The 14,302-nt window shown below is 48.4% G+C and overlaps 1 protein-coding gene across 1 annotated transcript; it reads left to right on the top strand.

Moving 5' to 3' along the window:
• The first annotated feature begins 4,894 nt into the window (after window positions 1-4,894).
• Window positions 4,895-13,171, top strand: LOC135534328 (uncharacterized). Its single transcript, XM_064961363.1, has 7 exons — window positions 4,895-6,004; window positions 6,218-6,342; window positions 6,874-6,948; window positions 7,544-7,731; window positions 9,854-9,930; window positions 11,898-12,384; window positions 12,443-13,171. Exons 1-7 carry the CDS (start codon window positions 4,902-4,904, stop codon window positions 13,169-13,171), a joined length of 2,784 nt encoding a protein of 927 aa, XP_064817435.1. The 5' UTR covers window positions 4,895-4,901.
• The last annotated feature ends 1,131 nt before the right edge of the window (window positions 13,172-14,302 follow it).

The raw sequence follows: 14,302 nt of genomic DNA, 5'->3' as shown, positions 1-14,302 counted from the left end.
TATGTACTTCGTTCAGTTACGTATTGCTAGTTCAACAGTACATATTGGACTGTAGTTCAACAGTACATATTGGGACTGTAGTTCAACAGTACATATTGGGACTGTAGTTCAACAGTACATATTGGGACTGTACAGTTCAACAGTACATATTGGGACTACAGTTCAACAGTACATATTGGGACTATTGGGACTACAGTTTAACAGCAGTACATATTGGGGCTGTAGTTCAACAGTACATATTGGGACTAGTAGTTTAACAGTACATATTGGGACTGTAGTTCAACAGTACATATTGGGACTGTAGTTCAACAGTACATATTGGGACTGTAGTTCAACAGTACATATTGGGACTGTAGTTCAACAGTACATATTGGGACTACAGTTCAACAGTACATATTGGGACTGTAGTTCAACTAGTACATATTGGGACTGTAGTTCAACAGTACATATTGGGACTGTAGTTCAACAGTACATATTGGGACTGTAGTTCAACAGTACATATTGGGACTGTAGTTCAACAGTACATATTGGGACTGTAGTTCAACAGTACATATTGGGACTGTAGTTCAACAGTACATATTGGGACTGTAGTTCAACAGTACATATTGGGACTGTAGTTCAACAGTACATATTGGGACTGTAGTTCAACAGTACATATTGGGACTGTAGTTCAACAGTACATATTGGGACTGTAGTTCAACAGTACATATTGGGACTGTAGTTCAACAGTACATATTGGGACTGTAGTTCAACAGTACATATTGAGACTTACATTTTGGGACTACAAAGTTCAACAGGGGACTACAGTAGTTCAACAGTACATATTGAGGACTATTGGGACTACAGTTCAACAGGGGACTGTAGTTCAACAGTACATATTGGGACTGTAGTTCAACAGTACATATTGGGACTGTAGTTCAACAGTACATATTGGGACTGTAGTTCAACAGTACATATTGGGACTGTAGTTCAACAGTACATATTGGGACTGTAGTTCAACAGTACATATTGGGACTGTAGTTCAACAGTACATATTGGGACTACAACAGTACATATTGGGACTGTAGTTCAACAGTACATATTGGGACTGTAGTTCAACCGTACATATTGGGACTGTAGTTCAACAGTACATATTGGGACTGTAGTTCAACAGTACATATTGGGACTGTGTTCAACAGACTATTGGGACTGTGATTCAACAGTACATATTGGGACTGTAGTTCAACAGTACATATTGGGACTGTAGTTCAACAGTACATATTGGGACTGTAGTTCAACAGTACATATTGGGACTGTAGTTCAACATATTGGGACTTGAGTTCAACAGTACATATTGGGACTGTAGTTCAACAGTACATATTGGGACTACAGTTCAACAGTACATATTGGGACTACAGTTTAACAGTACATATTGGGACTACAGTTCAACAGTACATATTGGGACTTTAGTACATATTGGGACTGTAGTTCAACAATACATAATGGGACTGTAGTTCAACAGTACATATTGGGACTGTAGTTCAACAGTACATATTGGGACTACAGTTCAACAGTACATATTGGGACTGTAGTTCAACAGTACATATTGGGACTGTAGTTCAACAGTACATATTGGGACTGTAGTTCAACAGTACATATTGGGACTGTAGTTCAACAGTACATATTGGGACTGTAGTTATTGGGACTGTAACAGTACATATTGGGACTGTAGTTCAACAGTACATATTGGGACTGTAGTTCAACAGTACATATTGGGACTACAGTTCAACAGTACATTGGGACTGTACAGTTCAACAGTACATATTGGGACTAGTTCAGTACATTAGTTCAACAGTACATATTGGGACTGTAGTTCAACAGTACATATTGGGACTGTAGTTCAACAGTACATATTGGGACTGTAGTTCAACAGTACATATTGGGACTACAGTTCAACAGTACATATTGGGACTGTAGTTCAACAGTACATATTGGGACTGTAGTTCAACAGTACATATTGGGACTACAGTACATATTGGGACTGTAGTTCAACAGTACATATTGGACTAGTTTAGTACATATTGGGACTACAGTTCAACAGTACATATTGGGACTACAGTTCAACAGTACATATTGGGACTGTAGTTCAACAGTACATATTGGGACTGTAGTTCAACAGTACATATTGGGACAACAAGTACATATTTTCAACAGTACATATTGGGACTGTAGTTCAACAGTACATATTGGGACTGTAGTTCAACAGTACATATTGGGACTGTAGTTCAACAGTACATATTGGGACTGTAGTTCAACAGTACATATTGGGACTGTAGTTCAACAGTACATATTGGGACTGTAGTTCAACAGTACATATTGGGACTGCAGTTCAACAGTACATATTGGGACTGTAGTTCAACAGTACATATTGGGACTACAGTTTAACAGTACATATTGGGACTGTAGTTCACCAGTACATATTGGGACTGTAGTTCAACAGTACATATTGGGACTACAGTACATATTGGGACTACAGTTCAACAGTACATATTGGGACTACAGTTTAACAGTACATATTGGGACTGTAGTTCACCAGTACATATTGGGACTGTAGTTCAACCGTACATATCGGGACTGTAGTTCAACAGTACATATTGGGACTACAGTTTAACAGTACATATTGGGACTACAGTACAACAGTACATATTGGGACTACAGTTCAACAGTACATATTGGGACTGTAGTTCAATAGTACATATTGGGACTGTAGTTCAACAGTACATATTGGACTACAGTACATATTGGGACTACAGTTCAACAGTACATATTGAGACTACAGTTCAACAGTACATATTGGGACTGTAGTTCAACAGTACATATTGGGACTACAGTTTAACAGTACATATTGGGACTACAGTTTAACAGTACATATTGGGACTGTAGTTCAACAGTACATATTGAGACTACAGTACACATTGGGACTGTAGTTCAACAGTACATATTGGGACTGTAGTTCAACAGTACATATTGGGACTACAGTTTAACAGTACATATTGGGACTGTAGTTCAACAGTACATATTGGGACTACAGTACATATTGGGACTACAGTTCAACAGTACATATTGGGACTACAGTTTAACAGTACATATTGGGACTGTAGTTCACCAGTACATATTGGGACTGTAGTTCAACAGTACATATTGGGACTACAGTACATATTGGGACTACAGTTCAACAGTACATATTGGGACTACAGTTTAACAGTACATATTGGGACTGCAGTTTAACAGTACATATTGGGACTGTAGTTCAACAGTACATATTGGGACTGTAGTTCAACAGTACATATTGGGACTGTAGTTCAACAGTACATATTGGGACTACAGTACATATTGGGACTACAGTTTAACAGTACACATTGGGACTACAGTTTAACAGTACATTGTGACTTAATATATTTGCATGTATGTACAGTCGTGGCCAAAAGTTTTGAGACACAAACATTAATTTTCACTAAGTTTGCTGCCTCAGTTTGTGTAATGGCTACTTGCATATACTCCAGAATGTTATGAAGAGTGATCAGATGAATTGCAATTAATTGCAAAGTCCCTTTTTGCCATGCAAATTAACTGAATCCCCAAAAAACATTTCCACTGCATTTCAGCCCTGCCACAAAAGGACCAGCTGACATCATGTCAGTGATTCTCTCGTTAACACAGGTGTGAGTGTTGACGAGGACAAGGCTGGAGATCACTCTGTCATGCTGATTGAGTTTGAATAACAGACTGGAAGCTTCAAATGGAGGGTGGTGCTTGGAATCATTGTTCTTCCTCTGTCAACCATGGTTACCTGCAAGGAAACACGTGCCGTCATCATTGCTTTGCACAAAAAGGGCTTCACAGGCAAGGATATCGCTGCCAGCAAGATTGCACCTAAATCAACCATTCATCAAGAACTTCAAGGAGAGCAGTTCAATTGTTGTGAAGAAGGCTTCAGGGCGCCCAAAAAAGTCGAGCAAGCGCCAGGACCGTCTCCTAAAGCTGATTCCGCTGCGGGATCGGGGCACCACCAGTACAGAGCTTGCTCAGGAATGGCAGCAGGCAGGTGTGAGTGCATCTGCACACATAGTGAGGTGAAGACTTTTGGAGGATGGCCTGGTGTCAAGAAAAGCAGCAAAGAAGCCACTTCTCTCCAGGAAAAACATCAGGGACAGACTGATATTCTGCAACAGGTACAGGGATTGGACTCCACCTTGCCATAAGTCAAAAGTGATAACTAAGTGGCTCGGGGAACAAAACATCGATATTTTGGGTCCATGGCCAGGAAACTCCCCCAGACCTTAATCCCATTGAGAGCTTGTGGTCAATCCTCAAGAGGCGGGGGGACAAACAAAAACACACAAATTCTGACAAACTCCAAGCATTGATTATGCAACAATGGGCTGCCATCAGTCAGGATGTGGCCCAGAAGTTAATTGACAGCATGCCAGGGTGGATTGCAGAGGTCTTGAAAAAGAAGGCTCAACACTGCAAATATTGACTCTTTGCATCAACTTCATGTAATTGTCAATAAAAGCCTTTGACACTTATGAAATGCTTGTAATTATACTTCAGTATCCATGGTAACATCTGACAAAAATATCGAGAGACACTGAGGCAGGAGACTTTGTGAAAATTTTTATTTGTGTCATTCTCAAAACTTTTGGCCACAACTGTACATGTCACATACGGCTAAAGAGTTAATTTAACCAACTGTTCCCTTTCTCTCTCCCTCCTACCACCTCTCTCTCTCCCTCCTACCACCTCTCTCTCTCTCCAACCATCTCCCCTCTCTTTCTCTCTCGCTCTCTCTCCATCTCTCTCTTTCTCTTGTCTTCTCTTCTCTCTCCTCTTCCATGTCTCTTCCTGTAGTTGAGAATGCGATGGATTCTCTCCTGGAGCTGTCTGTAGCAGCTGAGCATGTTGGCCCCCTCCCTCCCCTCCTCTCCGGGTTTGAGCTTACCGCAGCTCTCCTCAGCCCCCAACACAACTCCTCCAAACCAGACCTTCACCCCCACCTTCCTACGGGGGAGTCCGCTGTCCCCCTCTCCCCTCCCCGACGGGCCCCTCCTCTCCGCAGCGAAGATAACCAGGACATGACCACTGACTTGACAGAAGAGTTTGATGTTCTGATCGACCGTGAGCTGGAGAATCTTACCATACAGCAGGAAGCTGAAGAGAGGGACCACGGTGATCTTCACTCCTCCTCCTCTTCCTCATCCGTCTCTTCCCTCTCCTTCCTCGTTCAGCCCGCGGACGCCCAGCAGCAGGCCCTACCCCAGCCGCTTCAGTCCAGCCCAAGAGCCTCCAGGAGGGGGCTCCCAGGGGACCAGCCATGCCCAGACAGGGTGTTCTCAGCTGGGCAGGCTAGCGGACCTCACTCCCCTGTGTCTGACCTGAGCCTCAACTTCTCTGGAGGAGCCGCCGGTTACCGGCGGCAACGGTCATTACTGGACTTCAGCCATCTGACTTCGTCGCCGTCCGGGACGGACAGAACTAAACCCAGCCTGCCGTTGGACCCAGGGGCCTCCGATCGCCCCTCTGCATTCCAGGCATACAGGAAACTGGACCAGTTCACGGTTCGTCCAGAGGGCGAGCGGACCGTACCACCAGGCGGCGTAGCAGAGGGGGCGAGGACGAAGACGAGCGTCGCAGGGGAAGAAGAGCGACTCAACAACCCGTCGTTCTGGAACACTCGAGCGCCGGAGTTCCAACCGCATGGAAATCAGACAACGAGGCCGGCATTTATCGTCCCTGTGGCGCTAAGCCCCTCCTCCTGGCACACCCGGGCCACACCCGCCTCCCACTGGTTGGCCCAGGGCCCTGTCGGTCAAGTCCCGACCGTCCCCAGGTCTTGGACAGGGGGTGTGTCTGCTGGCCCCAGAGCACCCCTCCTCTCTGGGCAACATGGTAGGCTCCGGCTGGAGGGGCGTGTCCTAGTGCTGCTACGGGGAGCTCCTGGGTCGGGCAAGTCCACCCTGGCCCGGTAAGGGGGCGTGTTAGGTGTGTGTGTGTGTGTATAGGGGTGGGCGGGTGTTGGATGGGTGTGTGTGTGTTTTTACAATAATGTTAACCACACTCACCAATAATCGTGTGTGTGTGTGTGTGTGTGTGTGTGTGTGTGTGTGTGTGTGTGTGTGTGTGTGTGTGTGTGTGTGTGTGTGTGTGTGTGTGTGTGTGTGTGTGTGTGTGTGTGTAGGGCCATGCTGGAACAGAACCCACATGGGGTGGTGTTGAGCACCGATGATTATTTCTGTCGTCATGGGGACTATCGCTATGACCCCTCAGCTTTAGGGGAGGCCCACGAATGGAACCACGCTAGAGGTATACACCCTAACCCCTACACCCTAACCTACACCCTAACTAACCCCTACACCCTAACTAACCCCTACACCCTAACTAACCCCTACACACTAACCCCTACACCCTGACCCCTACACCCTAACCCCTCTACAACCTGCTGACCCCTACACCCTAACCCCTACAGCCTAACCCCTACACCCTAACCCCTACACCCTAACCCATACACCCTAACCCCTACACCCTAACTAACCCCTACACCCTAACTAACCCCTACACCCTAACTAACCCCTACACCCTAACTAACCCCTACACCCGAACTAACCCCTACACCCGAACTAACCCCTACACCCTGACTAACCCCTACACCCTGAACTAACCCCTACACCCGAACTAACCCCTACACCCTGACCCCTACACCCTAACCCCTCTACACCCTGCTGACCCCTACACCCTGACCCCTACACCCTGACCCCTACACCCTAACCCCTCTACACCCTAACCATGTAAATGGTCTCTGTTTCCCATTGAATAACACAGTGTTTATGTCCTCAGCCCAGGAAGTGATGGAGGCCTCTTTCTCTCCTGTTATTATTGACAACACCAACATATACTATCCCCTGACCCCTACACCCTAACCCCTACACCCTGACCCCTACACCCTGACCCCTACACCCTGACCCCTACACCCTGACCCCTACACCCTGACCCCTACACCCTGACCCCTACACCCTAACCCCTACACCCTAACCCCTCTACACCCTGACCCCTACACCCTGACCCCTACACCCTAACCCCTACACCCTGACCCCTACACCCTGACCCCTACACCCTGCTGACCCCTACACCCTGACCCCTACACCCTGCTGACCCCTACACCCTGACCCCTACACCCTGACCCCTACACCCTGACCCCTACACCCTGACCCCTACACCCTGACCCCTCTACACCCTAACCATGTAAATGGTCTCTGTTTCCCATTGAATAACACAGTGTTTATGTCCTCAGCCCAGGAAGTGATGGAGGCCTCTTTCTCTCCTGTTATTATTGACAACACCAACATATACTATCCCCTGACCCCTACACCCTAACCCCTCTACACCCTGACCCCTACACCCTGACCCCTACACCCTAACCCCTACACCCTAACCCCTCTACACCCTGACCCCTACACCCTAACCCCTCTACACCCTGCTGACCCTTACACCCTGACCCCTACACCCTGACCCCTACACCCTGACCCCTACACCCTAACCCCTCTACACCCTAACCATGTAAATGGTCTCTGTTTCCCATTGAATAACACAGTGTTTATGTCCTCAGCCCAGGAAGTGATGGAGGCCTCTTTCTCTCCTGTTATTATTGACAACACCAACATGCAGGGCTGGGAGATGAAACCCTACGTAACTATGGTCCGTCTCTCTCAAACACACACACACACACACACCTACACACACACACACACACATCTACACACCTACACACACACCTACACACACACACATGTAACTATGGTCCGTCTCTCTCAAACACACACACCTACACACACACACATCTACACACACACCTACACACACACATGTAACTATGGTCCGTCTCTCTCAAACACACACACCTACACACACACATCTACACACCTACACACACACCTACACACACACATGTAACTATGGTCCGTCTCTCTCAAACACACACACCTACACACACACATCTACACACCTACACACACACCTACACACACACATGTAACTATGGTCCGTCTCCTCAAACACACACACCTACACACACATCTACACACCTACACACACACCTACACACACACATGTAACTATGGTCCGTCTCTCTCAAACACACACACCTACACACACACACATCTACACACCTACACACACACCTACACACACACATGTAACTATGGTCCGTCTCTCTCAAACACACACACCTACACACACACCTACACACCTACACACACACCTACACACACATGTAACTATGGTCCGTCTCTCAAACACACACACACACACACACACACACATGTAACTATGGTCCGTCTCTCTCAAACACACACACCTACACACACACCTACACACACACATGTAACTATGGTCCGTCTCTCTCAAACACACACACCTACACACACACCTACACACACACATGTAACTATGGTCCGTCTCTCTCAAACACACACACCTACACACACACCTACACACACACATGTAACTATGGTCCGTCTCTCAAACACACACACCTACACACACACATCTACACACCTACACACCTACACACACACCTACACACACACATGTAACTATGGTCCGTCTCTCTCAAACACACACACCTACACACACACACACACATCTACACACACGTAACACACACCTACACACACACATGTAACTATGGTCCGTCTCTCAAACACACACCTACACACACATCTACACACCTACACACCTACACACACACCTACACACACACATGTAACTATGGTCCGTCTCTCTCAAACACACACACCTACACACACACACACACATCTACACACCTACACACACACCTACACACACACATGTAACTATGGTCCGTCTCTCTCAAACACACACACCTACACACACACATCTACACACCTACACACACACCTACACACACACATGTAACTATGGTCCGTCTCTCTCAAACACACACACCTACACACACACACACACATCTACACACCTACACAAACACCTACACACACACATGTAACTATGGTCCGTCTCTCTCAAACACACACACCTACACACACACACATCTACACACCTACACACACACCTACACACACACATGTAACTATGGTCCGTCTCTCTCAAACACACACACCTACACACACACATGTAACTATGGTCCGTCTCTCTCAAACACACACACACACACACACACACACACACACACACACACACACGCGTAACTATGGTCCGTCTCTCTCAAACACACACACACACACACGTAACTATGGTCCGTCTCTCTCAAACACACACACACACGTAACTATGGTCCGTCTCTCTCAAACACACACACCTACACACACACATGTAACTATGGTCCGTCTCTTTCAAACACACACACACACACACACACGTAACTATGGTCCGTCTCTCTCAAACACACACACACACACACACACGTAACTATGGTCCGTCTCTCTCTCTTTTCTTTCTTTAATGTGAAAATACAAACTATGTTCCATTTTAATCAGAAATATATTTCAATAGTTATTCAGGTTTATGTATTATACTGGTGTATGTCTTTTACCAAACACACACTGACACACACACACACACACACACACATCTACTACACACACACACACACACACACACACACACACACACACACATCTACACACCTAGACACACACACCTAGACACACACAGACACACACATCTACACACACACATACACACACACATCTACACACACACACATCTACACACCTAGACACACACACCTAGACACACACACACACAGTCTAATGGTAGGATGTGCTGTATGTCCCTACAGGCTCTGAGGCACAACTACAAGGTTTTGTTCCGGGAGCCTAGTACCTGGTGGAAGAACAAACCCAGGGAACTGGAGAGGTACCAATAAAGTTATTACGAAACACCCGGAGAGGTACCAATAAAGTTATTACGAAACACCCGGAGAGGTACCAATAAAGTTATTACAAAACACCTGGAGAGGTACCAATAAAGTTATTACGAAACACCCGGAGAGGTACCAATAAAGTTATTACCAAACACCCGGAGAGGTACCAATAAAGTTATAACCAAACACCCGGAGAGGTACCAATAAAGTTATTACCAAACACCCGGAGAGGTACCAATAAAGTTATAACCAAACACCCGGAGAGGTACCAATAAAGTTATTACCAAACACCCGGAGAGGTACCAATAAAGTTATTACCAAACACCCGGAGAGGTACCACAAAGTTATTACCAAACACCCGAGAGGTACCATTAAATCGTTATAACCAAACACCCGGAGAGGTTTCCAATAAAGTTATAACCAAACACCCGGAGGTACCAATAAAGTTTCTGAAACACCCGGAGAGGTACCAATAAAGTTATAACCAAACACCTGGAGAGGTACCAATAAAGTTATAACCAAACACCTGGAGAGGTACCAATAAAGTTATTACCAAACACCCGGAGAGGTACCAATAAAGTTATAACCAAACACCTGGAGAGGTACCAATAAAGTTATAACCAAACACCTGGAGAGGTACCAATAAAGTTATTACCAAACACCCGGAGAGGTACCAATAAAGTTATAACTGGGCACCCGGAGAGGTACCAATAAAGTTATAACCAAAACACCCGGAGAGGTACCAATAAAGTTATAACCAAACACCCGGAGAGGTACCAATAAAGTTATTACCAAACACCTGGAGAGGTACCAATAAAGTTATAACCAAACACCCGGAGAGGTACCAATAAAGTTATTACGAAACACCTGGAGAGTTATTTGTTTATTTGGATCCCCATGAGCCTCAGTTCTCACAGTTTCTGAACAGGTGCATGCTGGTCTTCATATCTTTGACCTGTCACAGTTTCTGAACAGGTGCATGCTGGTCTTCATATCTTTGACCTGTCACAGTTTCTGAACAGGTGCATGCTGGTCTTCATATCTTTGACCTGTCACAGTTTCTGAACAGGTGCATGCTGGTCATTATATCGTTGACCTGTCACAGTTTCTGAACAGGTGCATGCTGGTCATTGTATCTTTGACCTGTCACAGTTTCTGAACAGGTGCATGCTGGTCATTATATCTTTGACCTGTCACAGTTTCTGAACAGATGCATGCTGGTCATCTGAATTCACTTCCTCATACACATCAGAACAACCTATATTACCACATACTTTGAATTGATGTAAATTACCAATAACGTTATTATGATAGGATAGACTTTGATTTAATGTAAACAAACCACTAATAAAGTTATTACAGATTCATCTGAATTGAAGTCGAAATGATAAACTAAATGGATAACCCCTCCTCTTTTGCCCCCCTCCTCTCCTCCCTCCCTCCTCTCTCTCTCTGTCTCTCTCTCTCTCTCTCTCTCTGTCTCTCTCTCTCTCCCCCTCTCTCTGTCTCTCTGTCTCTGTCTCTGTCTCTCTCTGTCTCTCTCTCTCTGTCTCTCTTTCTGTCTCTCTCTCTCTGTCTCTGTCTCTCTTCTGTCTCTCTCTCTGTCTCTCTCTCTCTGTCTCTCTGTCTCTCTCTCTGTCTCTGTCTCTCTCTGTCTCTCTCTCTCTCTCTGTCTCTCTCTCTGTCTCTCTCTGTCTCTCTGTCTCTGTCTCTGTCTCTCTCTCTCTGTCTCTCTCTCTCTCTGTCTGTCTCTCTCTCTCTGTCTCTCTCTCTCTCTCTCTCTCTCTCTCTGTCTCTCTCTCTCTGTCTCTCTCTCTGTCTCTCTCTCTGTCTCTCTCTCTCTGTCTCTCTCTCTGTCTCTCTCTCTCTCTCTCTCTCTCTCTCTCTCTCTGTCTCTCTCTCTCTCTCTCTCTCTGTCTCTCTCTCTCTCTGTCTCTCTGTCTCTCTCTTCTCTCTCTAGACGTACAAGGCACAGTGTTAAAGCAGAGAAGATCCGTTGGATGATGGAAAATTATGATCGTCACGTGACCATTCACTCCATCATGGGGAGCTCTCACCCCAATCTACCCCCCCTTTACGCCCCAACACGACCCCCTCATCACGACGCCAAACTACCCCCCCAACAGGACCCAACACGACCCCCCCATCACGACACCAAACTACCTCCCCAACAGGACCCAAGCCCACCCCATCACGACGCCAAACTACCCCCCAACAGGACCCAAGCCCACCCCCATCAGGAGGCCAAACTACCCCCCCCAACAGGACCCAAGCCCACCCCATCAGGAGGCCAAACTACCCCCCAACAGGACCCAAGCCCACCCCATCAGGAGGCCAAACTACCCCCAGCAGGACCCAAGCCCACCCATCACAACGCCAAACTACCCCCCCAACAGGACCCAAGCCCACCCCATCACAACGCCAAACTACCCCCCAACAGGACCCAAGCCCACCCCATCACAACGCCAAACTACCCCCCAACAGGACCCAAGCCCACCCCATCAGGAGGCCAAACTACCCCCCAACAGGACCCAAGCCCACCCCATCAGGAGGCCAAACTACCCCCAACAGGACCCAAGCCCACCCCACCAGGAGGCCAAACTACCACCCCATCAGGAGGCCAAACTACCCCCCAACAGGACCCAAGCCCACCCCATCAGGAGGCCAAACTACCCCCCCAACAGGACCCAAGCCCACCCCATCAGGAGGCCAAACTACCCCCCATCAGAGGCCAAACTACCCCCAGCAGGAGGCCAAACTACCCCAGCAGGAGGCCAAACTACCCCCCAACAGGACCCAAGCCCACCCCATCAGGAGGCCAAACTACCCCCCAACAGGACCCAAGCCCACCCCATCAGGAGGCCAAACTACCCCAGCAGGACCCAAGCCCACCCCATCAGGAGGCCAAACTACCCCCAGGACCCAAGCCCACCCCATCAGGAGGCCAAACTACCCCCAACAGGACCCAAGCCCACCCCATCACAACACCAAACTACCCCCCAGCAGGACCCAAGCCCACCCCACCAGGAGGCCAAACTACCCCCCAACAGGACCCAAGCCCACCCCACCAGGAGGCCAAACTACCCCCCAGCAGGACCCAAGCCCACCCCACCAGGAGGCCAAACTACCCCCCAGCAGGACCCAAGCCCACCCCATCAGGAGGCCAATCTACCCCCCAGCAGGACCCAAGCCCACCCCATCACGACGCCAAACTACCCCCCAACAGGACCCTAGCCCACCCCATCAGGAGGCCAAACTACCCCCCAACAGGACCCAAGCCCACCCCACCAGGAGGCCAAACTACCACCCCATCAGGAGGCCAAACTACCCCCCAACAGGACCCAAGCCCACCCCATCAGGAGGCCAAACTACCACCCCATCAGGAGGCCAAACTACCCCCCAGCAGGACCCAAGCCCACCCCATCACGACCCAAACTACCCCAACAGGACCCAAGCCCACCCCATCAGGAGGCTAGCCCGTCACAGTAAGTTTCCTCAACACACCCAGACTGCATCTCAAACTACCCCCCCCAACAGGAGACTAGGGACAAGGTTAGGGCCCAGGGTTAGGGCCCAGGGTTAGGGCCCAGGCCTAGGGTTCGGGCCTAGGGTTAGGGCCCAGGGTTAGGGTTAGGGCCCAGGGTTAGGGCCCAGGGCTAGGGCCCCAGGGCTAGGGCCCCAGGGTTAGGGCCCAGGGTTAGGGCCCAGGGCTAGGGGCCAGGGCCTAGGGCTAGGGGCCAGGGTTAGGGCCCAGGGTTAGGGCCTAGGGTTTAGGCCCAGGGTTTAGGGCCCAGGGTTAGGGCCCAGGGTTAGGGCCTAGGGTTAGGGCCCAGGGCCTAGGGGCCAGGGTTAGGGCCCAGGGTTAGGGTTTAGGCCCAGGGTTTAGGGCCCAGGGCTAGGGGCCAGGGTTAGGGCCCAGGGTTAGGGCCTAGGGTTAGGGCCCAGGGCTAGGGGCCAGGGTTAGGGCCTAGGGTTAGGGCCCAGGGCTAGGGCCCAGGGCTAGGGTTAGTTTCAGGCTGCATCACAATAGATGCCTCGTCTTTTCCCTTGAATTGAAGTCACAATGAAAAGGTGATCTCTTTCTCTGTCTCACTTTCTCTCTGTCTCTGTCTCTCTTTCTCTCTCTCTGTCTCTCTCTCTGTCTCTGTCTCGCTTTCTCTCTTTCTCTCTGTCTCTGTCTCTCTCTGTCTCTGTCTCTCTCTGTCTCTGTCTCTCTCTCTGTCTTTCTTTCTCTCTGTCTCTGTCTCTCTGTCTCTTTCTCCTGATAGGCCCAAGTCCTCAGACAAGGCCCGCCGTGACCTGGTAGGAGAGCAGCGATTGGTCCAGGGCTCTGAGAGGTCCTGCCCCCAGCTCTTCTCCTGGCTT

The sequence above is a fragment of the Oncorhynchus masou genome, unplaced genomic scaffold (genome assembly GCF_036934945.1).
Source record: "Oncorhynchus masou masou isolate Uvic2021 unplaced genomic scaffold, UVic_Omas_1.1 unplaced_scaffold_3261, whole genome shotgun sequence".
Classification (NCBI taxonomy): domain Eukaryota; kingdom Metazoa; phylum Chordata; class Actinopteri; order Salmoniformes; family Salmonidae; genus Oncorhynchus; species Oncorhynchus masou.
Note: the sequence above shows the minus strand (reverse complement) of the source record. Positions and strands in the feature narration are given on the sequence as shown.

Coding starts and splice junctions, on each gene's coding strand:
- LOC135534328 (XM_064961363.1), top strand. CDS start 4,902: ATGGATTCTCTCCTGGAGCTGTCTGTAGCAGCTGAGCATGTTGGCCCC. Junction 6,005..6,217: donor GGCAAGTCCACCCTGGCCCG/GTAAGGGGGCGT, acceptor GTGTGTGTGTAG/GGCCATGCTGGAACAGAACC. Junction 6,343..6,873: donor CGAATGGAACCACGCTAGAG/GTATACACCCTA, acceptor TTATGTCCTCAG/CCCAGGAAGTGATGGAGGCC.